Below are 17,602 nucleotides of genomic sequence, written 5' to 3'. Positions count from 1 at the left end.
AATATCCTTTATAGCCTTTGAATAGAACTGACTATTCAGTTCAATTTGAACAGCCCTTTCATAATTCAGACTATTTGAGAGCAGTAAGAACAGTGAAACTATCGTTCACGAACCTCCCAAAAATTGACAAATTACGAATTTCTAGTTGATATAAACTGGCAGCAAAGCAGCGTTTCTAAACGGCTATATCCAGCACTTGCAACATGCCTTGCCCCATGGTATTTGAGAGAGCCCACTTGCTAAATTTCACATGGAGCTCCCAGAGGGCAACCAAGTCGGGGTGTCACTGGCATGGCAAGCGACAGACTAAAAATTCCGCCTGTTGCATGGTGCAATGCAACATGTGCACTTATGACGAGTGTGTAATGGCAGGCATCACAACAATAGGAGGGGGGCTAATAAGTAGCCTAGTGACAGGGCGTCGCTTTGTCTGTTTTAGGCCATAAAAGCAGTGAACATTATATCCACAACAATACCACATCCAGCGACAACGTTTTAAAAAACGTGCATTGCAGGAAGCCAGCTTTACGAACTACAAATGAGTATTTTTAATAAAGACAAATATTTTGAACTGCATTGCAGACTATGAAAATTTTAAAAACTGGACTCAGCTTTTCTGTTGACAGCCTTCATTTTCTTTATATAATGTTGGCCCCTAAAACCAAAAATAAAAAGTTTGTTAGTTAATTTATTGCTTAATTACAGAGCTTATCACATACATATGTCTGCCTTGCAGTACAATATCTGCACAGACCGCGCTGTCTCACAGGGGTTTAAAATAATGACCTGTAGACAGTTAAAAAAGAAAACACCCGGTATAATCGATGCCGCCTGAATTTAAGCTGCAATCAGCCCCGAAACAGCCATATTCCATGGCACGTAGCTCCCATTTCAAGTGCGGCATTGTAGCCATTTTGGTGTCATTCGAAAGAGCCGAATTTAGTCTTCAATTTGCCGCTACTGCTGTTTCCATTCACCCATTGGTCGCAGAAAACACAACAAAAAAGAAGAGGTGGCATTCGCAATTCTATTGGCTTACGGTGCGCACATAACAGCAGGGCATCATTGTATTGGAACTGGCTAGCAGTGTTTGCTCGACACACTCGAGCCCCGAGCAGACACGACGCCAGCAACACTGTTCTGAACCATGAGATGCATTCACAGCAGAAATTTGGCAAAAAGAGAAAAAAATGGTTGATCAAAAATCTCAAGAGATGCTCTGCTCTGACTGTGTGCACTAAGACTATGAGAGTTGTGCGCTGAATGATCGAGCGGACGAGTCTGAAGTAGGCCTAGTGCGTACCCCAGCACGGGGCTACTGCTAATGGCCGCATCTGCTGATACTGCAGGCCTTAGACTAGCAGCAAGACATGCTCAAAACAGAAAAAAAACTGAACTCGCACCAACTCCCGCAACGAAACGGAAGTCCGATTATTTTCGTGATGACAGCAGCGCGGAGGACAGTCCACTTGGTGAGGTGAACTTTACGATCTTCAGCTTGGAGTGGATAATGGCGAAGTGTAAAACGTGCGGCGGCGATATTTGTTTGAAAAAAAGTGAGCGTGAATCAGGAATCGCCGTCAAACATTCTCCAATGCGTAAACTGCGGGCACATGCAGTCTTAATAAAGCTTGCTTCGCGCGTAGCAGAAAGCACATAATAATATGCTTTCTGCCTGTGCAATGCAGAGCACTAGGAAGTAGCAAACAGCTCAAATGATATTTTTTCCACAATAAATGTTTCTCACCACGGTCTTCATAAGAAAATGTGGCAAAACTAGGTGAAAAACAAAAGTTGACACCTGCAGTGACTTGCGCAGCCAAAGAAGCGGCGACTGAAATGCACTGAGACTGAAAATGTGCACTCAAAATGAGACTCTTGGACGCTGGAAGCCATTTTAAATTGTAAATGTATGCACTGAACCAGTACATATCTATTAAATTGTCCAATTTGTTTTTTTTTGCTCTTTCTCAAATACTTGCAGCTTTGCAGCCTCAATATCTCAATATCATAAATGACGTGGAAAATACGGATAAGCACTGTCGGTGCAATCCCAGTTAACGCACAAGAAAGGCTATGGCCTTCGGACAGGCGCTACAGATTACGCGGCACATTTTTTTTAGAGAGTTATCTATCCTTCCACCTATCGGTCGTCAGCGAGAGCACGCAGTCAGCCGTGATCATGACGTCAGCCTTTAGCATCGTTTGCTTCAAAAGGCGTTTTGAGTGGCAGTAGTCGGTGCCCGCCTCAATCGCCCCCATGGCAAGATAAAGAGAGCATACTGAAAATGAGTCTTGCACAACCAGACAAGCGCTGGCACTCTGGCAAGATCACTCCCCCCACTCTTTGCTAGAGCCAATGACAAAAGGTAAACACATCATGATGTTATCGCTGCACTACATGTCTTGGCGCACAGCCAAGATATGCATTGCTGGATCAGACGGAGGGACGCACTAACGACTGACGCCTTTTTTTTTTTCCGAATTCTTAGGCAAAAATCGGGGGTGTGGGTTCATTATGCGAGTGGGTTCGTTACACTAGTAAATACGGTAAATTTACTGCAATGCAAGTGGTTCTTGTCAGGTTTTTCGAGGCCCTTCGATAATTCGAACATCGTATAAATCAAACTTTTCCCGGTCCCGTGAAGTTCGAATGAACTTTTACTGTACTAATAAACGTATAAAAAAACGGCTCCAACATTTCATTCTTCGCTCTTCTGGCTATCTAAGTATATATTGAATTTAAGTGTTTAACAACCCATTATTTCAAAATTTAGGCCTCAAATATTGGAAGTTGATTATTACCTTGCACACTAATTGGTCTATAGAAAAAAAAACAGTGTACTTGAAATGAGCATAAATAATTGAGTAAGGCTATTTTTATTACAGTTGGCCAAAAAAATAATCAAAATGGTTCTAAGACCCATGCACCCACGTCAAGTCTGAACAAGATTCTGCTATCTACCAGACTACTTTGTTGCCAGTCATGCATTAAAGGTCCACAGAAACGGTCACCAAGAAGGGTAAACAACACCATAACACTGATAGATATTGAACTACCCATCATGCTCCCGCAAAAATTTTCGATCCAGCTTCTGCAACACCAGAGATATCGGCGATTAAAAATTACCTTTCCAATTTTCCTTTTCAACTCGTACGCCGAAAGGAGTCATAAAAAAATAAACAATACAAGCAAGTTTAAAGCTCCGCCCAGAAATAAGTCATTTCAACGAACTTCGAGTTGCCGCGCGCTTGTTCGCTGGCGTACTCGGGTCAACCCGTCCTCGCTCACACAGGCCTGAGGAGTTTGCCAATTCGCGCAGCGTAACTGCGGTTACCCGAAACCGTGGTTAGCCCATGTTACACGACAGACCAAACCATGGTTACACCACTAACCGCGGTTATCGCAAACCGAGCTTGGCGACCTCGGTTTGCTTCGTTAGCCGAAGTATGCGGAGTCTGTTCACGGAGGCTACTCGTCGGCGCCCGAGTGCACGAAACGTACAAGCGGGTCTGCTTCACAAAGTTATTCATTTGCCCACTGAATCATGTTTAAAGCTCGATGTATAGAATATGCGGTGTCTACTGTGCCGCCTATTACGGCCGACAGCGCAACGACTGCGTACTGAAGCCTTGTCCTGCCTGCAGTATCGTTTGAACGGCTTGTTGCCGAGCAGAACGTCAAAAAATGCGCGGCCTTAGCTGTAATGAAAGTACACGAGTCTGCAACGCTTGCATCACGGGATGCCGCGAACAGGCTGAGGTATGTTACACTTTACCGCGGAGATGGGGCGCGCGAGCGCGGCGAACGACGGCGCCGTGCATGACGGTCCCTAGTCGTCGCTAGGCCTAAATTGTTTTGCTTTGAAGCCGTGGCGGTCAGCGCTCTGGAACTGATCAACGCTGTCGTAAATCCTCTACTTATGAAACTGCCTTATTGTGAAACCTATCCTGCCATAGTAAAAGAATCACAGGATTAACTCTGGCGACGCATTAATCGCAGAGCTAGTACGAGCAGATCGGAAGAGCCGAAATGCACCAGCGACAGCTGGCTCGAGCAGAAACTTCTATCACGCCTATCACTCTTACCAGCAATTTGCTGCTGGTCAGCGATCCTCACGAGGGCTTCATACTTGATATTCGGCTCAGTATTCCAGATGGCAACAAATTTTAGCATGCTTTATTTCGGATATCGGCGCTAACGATCCGCCGTGTCGTTCGCATATGGTATGTGGAGATTTACGGCGGTCGAGGAGGTGCTGCCAACGTGCGGTGCTTGACCGCCTGAGGAGCTCGTGCAGCCCACGAGCAGATGACCGGAAGTGTGTCCATGACATCATGGCTGCAGTGGCCGCAGCGAATGGCAGCTTCTAGCAAGCCTTGCCAGTCAACTCACCAGTGACGTCACAGTTTAAGGAAATAGTTCCATGCGACACCGCCAAGCGACAACCTCTCTGCCCGCGAATTAAAAAACGCTGTTTTTAAAAATTAATAATACCCCAGTCACACAGACAAGCTTAGTGACACTTTTACAAAGTGCACTTACTTACGAAGAATGACACTTTCGGTGCTCGCTGTCACACAGCAAAATCAAGTGTCATTTTGAAGTGACTGCAGTGCCGATGCGGATGCTGTAGCCCGATGTGGAAATTAATTAGTTTTCAAGGAAATACCTTAAACATTATTGTATTGCAAGCACAATGACCCCAAGCTAATATTCAGTTTATTTGTGCATTTGAGTACATGGATTTGACTAAAAACACATCGCAATGTCGCACGGGCATGTTAGCCCGCGCTTTTTGCTAACGTGGATGGTTACTGCTGTTCATATGCAAAACCGACCTTGGTTATGCTATATAGTTACACTGCTAACCGCGGTTATTGCGAACGTAGCTTTCAGACTGATTTGCATCATTAACAGAGAAAATGCCGGTAGAAAGTATACATATGGAGCGGAGTCACCGGTGTTCGAGCGCGAAAAGTTATTGCGCAAGTATGATTCAGAGCAGCGTGCATTTTTCACACGAAATCATGTCCGACGGCGCTTCTATGCAGCCTAAAATGTCTAGTGGCGCAGCACCCACGTATGGCAGCATCGTCACGTCTTCACAGCGTTTGCTTGCAGTTGTACACGTCGAAAAAGGTCCGGTTTCCGCAGCATCACGAAAATAGGCGAGAAGTTTGCAGCGTTCAGAGCACCGGATGCTACTAGCTTTCCGCTGTAGTACCGCCCGCGAGCGCCCCTAACGGCAAAGTGCGCGGTGCAAAGTAACAGCAAAGTATCAGTGGGCGGCGCTTTCGTATGGCGAGCTTAATAGGATAAGTGAAAGCTCGTTAATTCGAACCTCGATAATTCGAATTTTCGGATAATTCGAACTACACTACTTGGTCCGGCCAAGCTCCATAGAGGTCTGTGTATAAAAAAGCCCATTAATTCGAACGCGAGTCGGTTCCGCTACGGATAATTCGAACTACGCGCTGCCGCGTCTGGGCGGCTTGGCGCACATCACGCGGAAAAAAAAAAGAAATAAAAGTAATGAGACACCTCCGCGATCGGTAGGCATAATTAGAGGCTGCGCACGTCCAAAACGGGGCAGAATAAGGAACCAGGTAAACCCATGGAAGAGTGGGTAAAACTTAAATGGCGCCATGACCAGCGTGGCGGCTGGCGGCGTTGAAGGGAGGGGACACGGCAGCGGCAAGGTCAGTGCATGGCCGTGCGGCGGCGGCTGCCTGCTCTCTCTTCTGCGCAACCTCCGTAGCTCATGATCACGAGTCAGCCGCGATCATGACCCCGGCTCTTAGCACCATTCGTTCGGATGATTGGAGTAGCAGTAGACAGCGCCCCCCGCCGAAGTCGCTCATAGCATGATAAAGCGAACGTACTGAAAAGGATGTTTGCACAACCGGACAAGCGCTGGCACTTTGCCAAGTTCGCTTTCCTCCCCACTGCCCGAGCTAAAGTCAAAAGATAAACACGCCGTTATCGCCGCGCAGCATCTTGGCGCACTGCCAAGAAATGTGAACCGGACAAGCGCTGGCACTTTGCCAAGTTCGCTTTCCTCCCCACTGCCTGAGCTAAAGTCAAAAGATAAACACCCCGTTATCGCCGCGCAGCATCTTGGCGCACTGCCAAGAAATGTGTTGCGGACCGTGCGTGAAGGCGCGAAACGGAGGGAAACTGAGGGACGCGCTAACGACTGATGCCTTATTTTTTTTTTCAGATTCGTAGGCACAAATCGGGGCTGGGTGGGTTCATTATGCAAGCGAGTTCGTTAGGAGACTAAATACGGTACATTTACCATAGTACAAACTGTTTTGGTCAGTTTTTTTTTAGGCCATTCGATAATTCGAACATCGGATAATTCGAACTTTTTTTCCCGGTCCCGTGAAGTTCGAATTAACGAGCTTTTACTGTATATGGCTCACTCGTGGCACTGCCTTATTGTTAACCTTGCTGTCACTTCATAATAAGAGTCAAGTGCAATTCTAATCGATGACGACTTAGATAGCGTATACGTGTACTGCAAGGGTGAGCTGTGCCGCGCCGCCGGCGACGATGGCTATGAAGTTGTGAGCAGAAATTTGCTTGTGTCGCAGCAATTACACCTACTAGCGACTCGGTATAGGTCAAAGATCCCCAAGAAGGATTAACTGCTGACATTGCTTTACTCCAGGGTTTATTATTTACGGGAAAAACAAATTCTCGCACACTTTTCTGGTGCCGGTGACAGCGGGATGCGCCGTAAAGGTGCTGGCTTCGCGCTGGCGGCTTGCGGGAGGAAAAGCGGTGGTGTTTCCGGCCGGCGCTTGAGCGAAATGCTGCCTGTCAAGTGACGCCTTTCCAGAGATCGGGTTACAAATAACTCCAACTTCGTTGATGCAGCTTGAGATACTGCATACCATTAAAGTGCAGCAGCAGACGAACGCCTTCGCCTTAGCGCAAGCACTGAAGCGAGGGTAGCTATCCACGTGTACGCATCGTTTTCAGTTCGTGACAGCTTAAACCTCTTGCCTATTAATAGAAACGCTCACGAAATTATGATAAACATTTCAAAACATTGTCATTCTCAAAAAATGTATGAGTGATATGTCACTGCCCTGCTGTCGAGACTACACACTCGCCTGCTGAAGAAGGCGTAATGAGTTCGCCAAACTCACTTCACGCCGAGTGTGTTCGGCAGCGAGTGTCATTAAAGTTCATCGTGTGACACGATGGGAATGACACTAAACGCGAGTGCACTCGTTGAAAGTGACACTAAACTTGCTCGTCTGACCGGGGTATAGATTGATGGCTTTGTTCCAAGGCGTTATACTTTGGGTTAATGCTCAAAAGAATTCGTTCTACACCCTGAACACGTTTATCAGTGGCTTCTTGGTGACAGTTTCTGTGGACCTTAAATGCGTTGATTTTACATGATGACTACGCTTTGCATACTGTTATGCTTCTGATCAAAGAGTACACATTCCTGAGCCCGCACTTTTTTTTTTGTTCAAAGCTGAATGAGTCTAGCTTCAAAAACCATACACTATTTTGAAAAATGGTAAGACAGGAACATTTGCCCATTCCCACATTTTCTACTCTTTTTTTTTGTACTAAAGAGAAATTTTATATCTTATTCAGTATTCAAAGGCTTTTTGCCTTCATGTTAACATTAAGCTCACATTCAAAAATTACAATATTTGCACACCCCTAATTTATTGAACTTAAGTAGACCCCTCTATAGTGAAGTCCCTCAGACTGGCAAAATACTTTACTATATCAGGGTCTTTACTAGATCAGTTGTTGGTGATCACGTGGCCCCTAAAATGCTGTCTGGTAATATAACGGCTACTTACTAAGCAAGTCTTGTTGCTGTATGAAAAAAAAAAAAAAGACTAAAATAACTTCCATCCCTTTATCATCATCTCTCTGTACAATTTTCTTTTTTTCAGGTATTACAGAGACCTCTACTCCACCCCCCCCCCTCTCTCTCTCCACTTTCACTTCCCACCTTCCCTTACGGCATGGTTCAGGTATCCACAAAACAAGTGTGATAGATACTGAGTCTTTCCTTTCCTGTGAACAAATAAAAAAAAAAGGATCTTTTGTTTACATCTTATGGAAGTACCTCTTTAGCATGAATGAAACGTGGCTAGAAATACAACTGAGTGATTTCATGCAGAAACCAAAGCCTTGTATGAACATGACGTCATCTTTCGCTTTTTCTGCCATTTAAGACGTAACAGATCAGAAATGCATGCGGCAGTCAAGCGTGGCAAAGCTGCACACGCCATACTTCCACTTCTTGCCACCGCTGCCTTGTGTACTGCACTGCACAGTGCTGCGAATTTTCAGCTGCTTGTTCCCTTCCATATTTGTCACTGCACTTTCATTCTTTTTTGCTTTCTGAATGGACCACACCACCCTCTTTCCACATTTGTAACCAGCTTTAATTTTTTCTTATGCGCCTCATGCTTTTGCTCACGGCTCCAGGGGCTATGCAAAGTTGACTTCTCCTCAGAGCTGGTGAGCTTAGTGGTAAAGTAATTTTAAAAAAAATTGGGGTAATCTTTTTTTCTCTTATAAAAAAAAAATGCCTCTTACAATCCTTACTATCGCACATAAGTATGTCGCCGCGGCCAGACGCACTTTACAACAACAGTTTATCAAACATGTCTAATATAAAGGGAAAAAAATGTACGGTTGTCTAAACAAGATGAACTAGGACTTCAGTATATCGGAGTTTTGATGTCAGCGCACGTTGATCCCCAGGTGGTCGAAATTACTCCATAGCCCTCCACTATGGCTCCTCTTTCACTCCCACCTTCCTCCCTTCCCTTATGGCGCAGTTGAAGTGTCCACAGAAAACAAGTGAGACAGTTACCGCACCTTTCCCTTCCTATAAATCAATCACTATATCATTGTTTACTATAGCGGGGTTCTACTGCTTCGTTTATTTATTGCAGAAAAAGGAGATTAAAAAATTTTGCTAAACACACCTTCAACAAACTAGTGCAACCTCCCTCCCCCCTTTTTCTAGCACCGAAACACCTGAGTGCGGCATCTGGAACAACTCCTTTACAGCTGTGGTGTCATATGTGGCCACAACCTACAGAGGCATGCACCTGCTCTACCTACACTGGTGTCTGCCTGCAGACAGATGTGCAAGTTTTGCATTTTTTTTTTCTTTCATGCCAAAGCTTGCTGCCAACTTTGAACTAAGACATGCAGCACAAGAACACTGCCTGGCTGCCATGGGCAGTCCCGTTGGGCTTGCACCTCATGCACTTATTGAGGATGGCTCATGCAAAACTATATGAAATGAAGAATAAAGCTTGGGATCAATGAGTAATTTCATTTCAATAAGGACGAAACAGAGCAAAGAGAGATAAAGGCAGACAAAAGTGCTACACAAACACACAGTAAAGATACACCTTTTCCTTCTTGTTTCATGCTGCTCCATGAACAATGAAACATTAGTAACTTGCTCAGCTTTCCATCCTTCTATTTTTAAATTTCCAATCCTGCAACGGTATGTGTTCCTTCGAAGTATGTGTAGAGAATCTCGACAGCAGTGACAGCCATATGGAAGTACCCAGGTCAGAATAAGAACAATTTCAATCCCTGCTGAAAGAAAAGCCTCACACTTGCAAGCACAGAAAGCACAAATGGCAGAGTCTGCTGCTCTGAAATTAGATACGGCAACTTGCAATCTTCAAGACCAAGACCACATACAATCACGCAGATGTCAGAGGAAGCCGACAGAACATGCTTTCCCATAGCTCCATTACAATAAAAATGAAGCAGTCAATTATTAGCAATGGTCCATCAGGCCAAACAAATCAAAAGTAAAGAAAATAGCTTCACTATGAACAGGTTCTCTGTAGACACCACGGATGAAGCCGGAAAAGCATGATGCTGTTCCTGCCTGGTGCGGTTTGAGAACCAGGTAAGCCCCAACAGTTGTAACTATGCCAGTGCTTTGGTTAGCGATCAAGCATACTAAAGGCTGCCTGCAACTGTACAAATTGCCAAATTGCAACAGTTCACATTTAAAAAGCAGAAGCAATTCAATTTTATTGCAGTAGTCAATGTCTTCGGCAATAAAACCCGAAAAACATTTTAAATACAAACACCTTCTCCTCATTCAATTTTCATCCCCTTAGACCACATGCTACACAGGCTAACTTTGCTATTGCCCTTAACAGTTCTGCCGCATAAATGCAAGTACCCACCTCTGGTGACACTAGTGCGATGTCATAGGTGACCTGCAGCTTGGCAACGAGGGCCTCCAGCACGAAGAGGTCCATGAGTTGTGGCATCTCATGACGACGTACAGGTTTTTTGAGGTCGGCTGGTCCCTGGCGGTACTACATAAATGCAAATGATCAAGTTAAACTTTGAAAAAGAAAGCTTCTTATTTGTAGGAATCAAATACAAACAAACACCGTAGTAGAGGGCTACAGAGTAATTTCGACCACCTTGGGTCCTTTAACGTGCACAGCATGCAGACGTTGAGCCTTCCTCCTGAGTAATGCTACATGCAATGTTGAGAGGTTCGTTTATGCTAGAACTGATGCCAGAAATTGCAAGCACCGCATCCTCTGATTCATACTCTGTGACGTGGTCTGCATGCCACAGTTGGCGTGTGCCCAATGCTCAGTTGGTTGGTTTGGTTTAACGTCCCAAACCGACTCAGGCTATGAGAATGTGGCACATGCCATCATGGTCTCGGCGCAAAAGACAGCCTCAGCACGCCTGCCGAGCACGCACAGTTCGTTCTACGTGGCAGCAGGACTGAATGCCAGTGGTTTGCTGTCCCGTTCTCGCCTGGCTCAGTGGGGACCTGACGAGTGTGTCTGTGGTTCATCTCCACAAGAGACGCCGTAGTAGAGGGCTCTACAAATTTTCACCACATGGGGTTCTTTAGCGTCCACTGACATTGCACAGCACACGGGCGCCTTGCTTTTCGCCTCTATCGAAAAGCGACCGCCAAGGCCGGGATTCGATCCCACATCCTTGGGAACAGTAGTCGAGCGCCGTAACCCCTGCACCACCATGGCGGGATGTGCACAATGCCTTAGCTGACATCTTTTGACTTGTCCACAATGGACAACCCAGGCCAAAGCCTCCTTCCTCTCTGGCAGTGGTATGAACGCATGATCATGCATGTGCAGTGCGGTTAGTGAACATATGCGACTTATCAGGCTGGAGGGATTGCAGCATTAAATGCGACGACTAGTCCACGTTTCAGGCAGTGTCCAATGAGTCCTAATCCAAACATCCTAAACATACGCACAAGCAGTAGCAGAAAGCGTGAAATGAGACTAGTGGTGTGTGCCAAAGCGTGTGCAGTCTTTCGCCAAGTGTTCTTGCTACACCTCTGCAATAGCTTATCAGCGCAGTGCCATTGGCACGTCATTTTGGCTTTTTGATATGGAACAGTTACTCGCTCCATTACACGCAGTTAAGCCCACGACTGTTATAGTTGGCCGGGATGAACCCGAAAGATAAGCCATCCTGCAGCCGTCTGGCGTAGCACAGCACAGCTCCGTAACACGAGGATGCAGCTGAGCACGATACAGGGTGATCAGATGGCACGGCAATGAACCTACAATGCCGAGCATGCTGTGAGGCCACCCGTTTGCAGAGATCGGAGGCAAAGTTTCTGTATCTAATACAGCTGCACGCGGCCACCACCGAATTTGCCGCGTCTGCAAGAAACAGTAAAATCAGCAGGGCATATTTTGTTTATGATGGCAACAGTGTTAGTACAAACTTTTTCAGTACCCCTGAATTTGGCATTTCTCGAAAGCATGACCGATGCGCACCTTGGAAGTACTGGCCAATTGTCCGCGATTTAGCTGTAGGGCATAGCAAGCATGGCTGGAGAGGCCTGCTAAAGACCCGTGCAAGGTGCGAGAGATTGTGAGAGGTGTGCTTGGCATGCTTTCCGTTGTGTATGCATCGCGGGCACCATGGTCGCAACGATCGTGGGGTCCCCACAGTGAAGCCGAAACCATCAAAACAGTCAGCTGACAGCTGACACCCCCACTAGATAGAGCCTCCTCACTGGAAGCCTGATGCTGATAGCGGTGATAATAATTAGGCTGGAACTGCAAATTAAGGCTGAAATTTGTTTGTATCTGCATATATAATGAGGTGAAATTCTGACATGATAAAATTATGAAAAACAAACCTCGTATTATATGAGGGTTTTTACGGCAAGTCAATTCGCACCACAATGGATTCGCTAGGTACCACTCTAGTACACTTGGTACCAGTGACCCTTTGTGGCCTATGCGTCGCATGCCCGCCTGTCATGCACAGGGCCCAGATTTGCCTTGAACAAAAATGGTGACAAATATTTTACTGAACTGCACATTTTTTCCAACATGTTTATCTCAATTCCGGGCTACAGAGATGCTTTTTCAATCGAATAGGCTGTAAAAGCTATCACAGAAAAGCTGGCACTGAACTCAAAGCCACAGATGAAGCTAGCTTTTTTTTAAATTTGTTTACACCTTGAATTTTGGAGGCATGTCAAGGTCAACAACACCCGACATATGAAGAAAAGCTATCAACTCCTCATTACAAAACCCAGAGATGTGAGATTATATAAACAATAGCAACACAACTGTACAAACAGTATTATTGAGGGTTTGAAGAAATGTTCAGAAAAAAAATGGCAGGTAGGTTGACCAGCTGCCAAGTTTGGAGCTTACCTGCTTGCTGATCAGCTGGTGGAACACTCTGACATCAAACATAAGCTGGTTTGCATTTAATGTGACCTCTTGGCAGGCAATTTCTACTTTCTGTGCCGCCATGCCCTGCTTCAACAGAGAATCCTGCATGATAAATGAAGACCATGTACTAAAGCATCCAATGACATCCAATGATGTGACTGAAAGTCAGTCACTCGTGCGGGCATGCGTGCATGTGCATGTGAATGTACAGCCGCCCAAATCTAAGTGGCGTGTGTGATGGCCACATTTTCTGTGATTCTGAGCATTACAGAGGAGCTAACCTGCGAAAAGTCAAAGTATAAGCAAGGGCTCGGTAAGCCCTTGCTTACAGGGGTCATGACAACAATTTTGGAATATGAACTGTTTATTGCATCTTATTCCTGATGTGCCAAGCTACTAAACCTCAAAGTTTCAGCATAAGGCCGATAGGCCACCGCCGCGTCGCCTGCTGCATGTTTTGTGCACGAGCAGCATCAACCGCGGTTATGTCTGCCAATCAGCAGTCATGTCGCTTACCAAAGTTACCGCAAACTGAGTTTTGCGTTGATCTCTATTAGCGTTTTTAGCCTAGGGAATACATCTGTGAGCAGGATTCAGGTGCATGTCGATGCCCGACTACTAATTAGGCGCACGAGCTGACCCGCAGGAACAGCGTACACATTGTACCACAAAGCACGTCCCAAAAGCAACATATAAAATGTGCAATGTATATAGTGCCGTCCGACGGTGCTTTCGTACAATCTTCACGCACCACCCAACAGTGCAGCAGTGTAGTGTGCAATATCTCTGCCGTATATTCTTAGCAGCATTGTTTACGCTGCTCAATGTCAGGCCCTAGCCGCATCATGAAAGTAGACGATAAGCTCACGCAGCTTAGAGCACCGGATGCCGCAAGCATACTGCCACAGCGCCCGCGAGCATGAAGGATGACTGCACTCTGGCTGTCTGCTTTTCTCTAATCATTGTGCTACACATAAATTACTTCAGATCGAAGCCACAGCAGACGGAACTTTGTAATCGATCAGCGAAGCGTTTTAGTAAATGAACCACTCGATCATGAAACTTCTTTACTCTCAACCCCACTGTTTCGTAGCAAAGGAAATGATTATTTTCGGCGACGCCTTCAGCGGATCTAGTGTACAAGAACACAGGCACCCCACTGGCTGCGAGCAAAAAAACTCCCACTGTATGAGTTGGTACTTCACAAGATGCATTCATTTTTGAAATACCTTTTTCGAGGGCCTATTATTATTACGAGAAAAACAAATTTTGGCATGCTTTTCTGGCACAGGTGCAAGTGATCTGCCATATCGCTAGCGCGGACGGCTTGAGCGGAAGACATTGCCGGAGTGGCCGGCGCGGCAGTGGGGGCAGTGCTGCCATCGGACGATGGCGGCGGTCGCACCGAAGGTGGATGTCTGGGCAAGAGCTAAATCATGCTGCACTACAGTCTGTGTTCTGTTTTCAGAAACATGCTAAGTACACTTATTGGGAGTCAAGTTAGCAAACGCAAACACAGTACAGTATATAGGCAGCATAATATCGGCGTTGGCACAGCAGCAGAAGATGCCGTAGCAAGTGTGGCTCTTTGACATCACCAAGCGTTTCAACATGGCGATCACTGTCAGTGGGAGGAGCTTCGTGGTGTCAACTCCAGTCACTTATTCCAAAATAAGCAATGCGTCTAAAGCACTGAAATTTTGGAAATAGAATAGTAAGGTCCAGCATTATCTGCCAGACTACAAAACTGTAATATATTGGATGACCATGGCATGACCCTTTTAACCTTGCCCTACAGGCAAGTTTTATTCACCCTAACGTGCAGGAGCACAGAAAAGGCGGCCGTCACACACATCAGCTAAAGATTTGGCCGGCTGTACACGTTTGTATAACGCAGACTCTGTGCCTCAGTGATGCTAAGCTCGTCTTGTGCGCTCAGCATTCGCACCAGGAAAGACAATGTTACGCTGTGGAAAAGCCAGGATAAGGCGTAAATGCAGTTGACTGTAAATAACCCATCGTGATGTAAAAACAAGGCACAATGCATCTGAACGCAGTTAATCATAAAATGTCTAACCTTGTTCATTCACCACCAGACAAAAATCTGAAATTCATATAAGCATATAATTGACTGCGGCAGGGCTTCTGATAGCAGTGCGCATGAAAATGCAGCCCAGGTGAAAGTTATCTTGAACAGACACCCTTGGGTTGCAGGCATGAAGTTAAGTTCCATTATAAACCGTCGGCCAAGCCCTCACAAGCACCACATCTTTTGAGGATCCCATCTTGGGATCACATTGACATTTTCCAGTAAAGTGATTCAGTGATCAAGTGAACTTTCTTACTCCTGGTGGGTAACTCAGGCTGCTTGACATGCACACATCTGATCCATTCCTTCAATGCACTATACAGTCGAACCTGGATAATTCGAATTTTGGTTATATCAAACTCCCGGAATATCCCCTTGAAAATCCCATGTAAAAGCATAGGAAAGCTGTGTCGTATATTGGAACTCCAATTTCACCATATATCGAAATCCGGACCACGCACTGGAAGGTGCACCTTCCCCAAAGACGATCGCAACACCCTCTGCCGTTTACTGCATGACATTTTCAAGCCACGCGCGGAAGGAAAGTACAGTTCGGCAATGGCTGGTCTTGAGCAGCACCGCGCCCATTCCCAAGAGGCGCGCACATCTGCGGTGATCGTTTGCCACGCGCCAGCACGCGACGTTTGCAAGCAATGCGCGTGAAGGAACGAGAGGGAACCGATTTGGCAGCGACCGGTACGGAGCAGACGCAGCGAATGCAGCCGTGGTGTTCGAGAGAGGGGAAAAACTCGATAAAGTGAAGCGCCAGGGTGTGCCCATTCTTCTGCCAAGCTTTCTCTATCTCCTTCCTCTCTCTTTCCCGGTATTCATTTGCAGCAGCATGCACTATGCATGCGCTGACAAGCCAGCTCACCCGCGGCAGACAGAACGCCGGATGCCTTTTCCAGTGTGTGTTGTGAACATAATGAAAGCAGCACGGGAAAATAAGACAAACGAAGAAAGACACAACATGATTGTGAATCATTTGCGCGCCGCAGATGACGTGCGATGCATTGCGCATCTTGTGTCGTCGTGCTGAACGTGTGGCGTAGCATAAGCTATAGCGGCTGCAAACGTTAAGAAGCGGCAATTTTCTCCTTTTTTTTTTTTTTTTTTTGCGAGAGTTGTCCATCCTTGTCGTCACGCTGAATGTGCGGTGTATCGTATCGCAAGCTATGGCAGCTGCGGACGCTAAGAAGCGGCATATATATACCGGGTGTCCCAGCTAACTTGAACCAAGGGGTACAAAATAATATATTTGAGGTAAGTCAGTGAAACCAATTGCATACAACTGCCAGCCTCCTTGCGCACTACAGGCAATTTTTTGTTTTGCAATTACTTAATTAACTACTATCTTAATTTTTCTAATTTATTAAATATCGGCTTTAGACCAAAAATGTGAATTGGAAAGTTGTAGAGCCCCTTCAGAAACCCCCATTTCATTATATGCGATAAAGAAAGTCTCACGCGTATCTTTTTTTTCGGGCTCAGAAGAAAGCCCGCGAAATACAAATAATACCACGTGACTAGTGCATTTGTGCGCCGCGATTGTGGTGCTCTCAGTCGTGGTTTGAGCGAACGAAATAACAACGTACCGATGGCGGGAACCGAACCCACGACCTCCGAATATCGCGTCCGGTGCTCTTCCAACTAGCTACATTGGCCGCTGTCCCACCTGCTACTTTCTTGGGTATTAATGTTGTCTGTTTAAGAACCTTGAGAGTGTTCCCCAGCGCCACCCTCAACCATAGCGGTGGACGTGGAACGTCCTTCGGTTACCGCCAGCGTCACGTAGGACGTGATCGAGAGCGAGGGCGAAAGCTGTGCTAGAACCCTCTTACGTTACCTATGGCTTCAAGACTGCCAGAACCGAGACCCCCGTCGGCTACAAGCAGATAAATGAAGGGCAAATGAGGGTACTCGATATAATACATGAAGGAAAGAAACCAACAGTCGGCGAGGCCCAAGGAAAGCATTGGGGATTGTACTTTGTCTTTTTTTTTTTTTTACTTCGGTAATCACATAAACTAGTAATGTAATCTGTTCAGGGGAAAGATAAACACAAAGTAGAAAGAAAAACAAACGTACCGATGGTGGGAACCGAACCCACGACCTCCGAATATTGCGCCCGGTGCTCTTCCAACTAAACAGATTACATTACTAGTTATGTGATTACCGAAGTAAAAATAAAAAAAAAAGAAAAAGACAAAGTACAATCCCCAATGCTTTCCTTGGCCTCACCGACTGTTGGCTTCTTTCCTTGATATATATATATATATATATATATATGTATGTTTTTGCGAGAGTCGTCCATGCTTGCATCTACAAATCAACGAAAGCACGCACTGCGATCGTGGCACCGGCTTTTAGCATTGTTCACTTCAAGTGGCATTTGCAGCTATCACGCTTTCCAATGATTTTGTGACAGTGGACTCTGCCCGCCTCAAGCGTGGCATGATAAACTGAACCAGGCTTGTACAATCATGCCATCACGGGCACTCTGTCAAGTTTGCTCCCGCAGGAGCTATCAAGAGCACATTAAAAAAAAAATAAACACACCATGACGTTATCACTGCGCAGCATCTTGGCGCGCTGCCAATAAATGAGGCAAGGGGGGGGGGGGGGGGGGGACGCGCCACCTACTAAAGGCTGTTTCACATGCAAGCGAAAACTGGACAGCAAAAACCTGTTTTGAGCTGTCGCGACGGCTCCAGTGGCGAGAGCGACGCAGTCCAATAAGTTAAAAATTTTTCACTCTGTTGCTGCTGCTCGTCGCAGAGTTCG

The 17,602-nt window shown here is 46.0% G+C and overlaps 1 protein-coding gene across 4 annotated transcripts in view; it reads right to left on the bottom strand.

Moving 5' to 3' along the window:
* Positions 1–17,602, bottom strand: part of poe (E3 ubiquitin-protein ligase-like protein poe) — a 298,383-nt gene that overhangs the window by 198,628 nt on the left and 82,153 nt on the right. For all 4 annotated transcript variants that reach the window (XM_084589458.1, XM_084589460.1, XM_084589459.1 and 1 more), the window contains 2 exons: positions 12,709–12,831; positions 10,219–10,353 (listed from right to left, as the gene is read on the bottom strand). In XM_084589458.1, the coding sequence (XP_084445584.1) occupies positions 10,219–10,353; positions 12,709–12,831 (258 nt within the window). The remainder of the gene's footprint in view (positions 1–10,218; positions 10,354–12,708; positions 12,832–17,602) is intronic.

This window comes from Amblyomma maculatum, chromosome 1 (genome assembly GCF_055883805.1).
Source record: "Amblyomma maculatum isolate TAMU_Amacu chromosome 1, ASM5588380v1, whole genome shotgun sequence".
In the NCBI taxonomy this organism is placed as follows: Eukaryota; Metazoa; Arthropoda; class Arachnida; order Ixodida; family Ixodidae; genus Amblyomma; species Amblyomma maculatum.
Note: the sequence above shows the minus strand (reverse complement) of the source record. Positions and strands in the feature narration are given on the sequence as shown.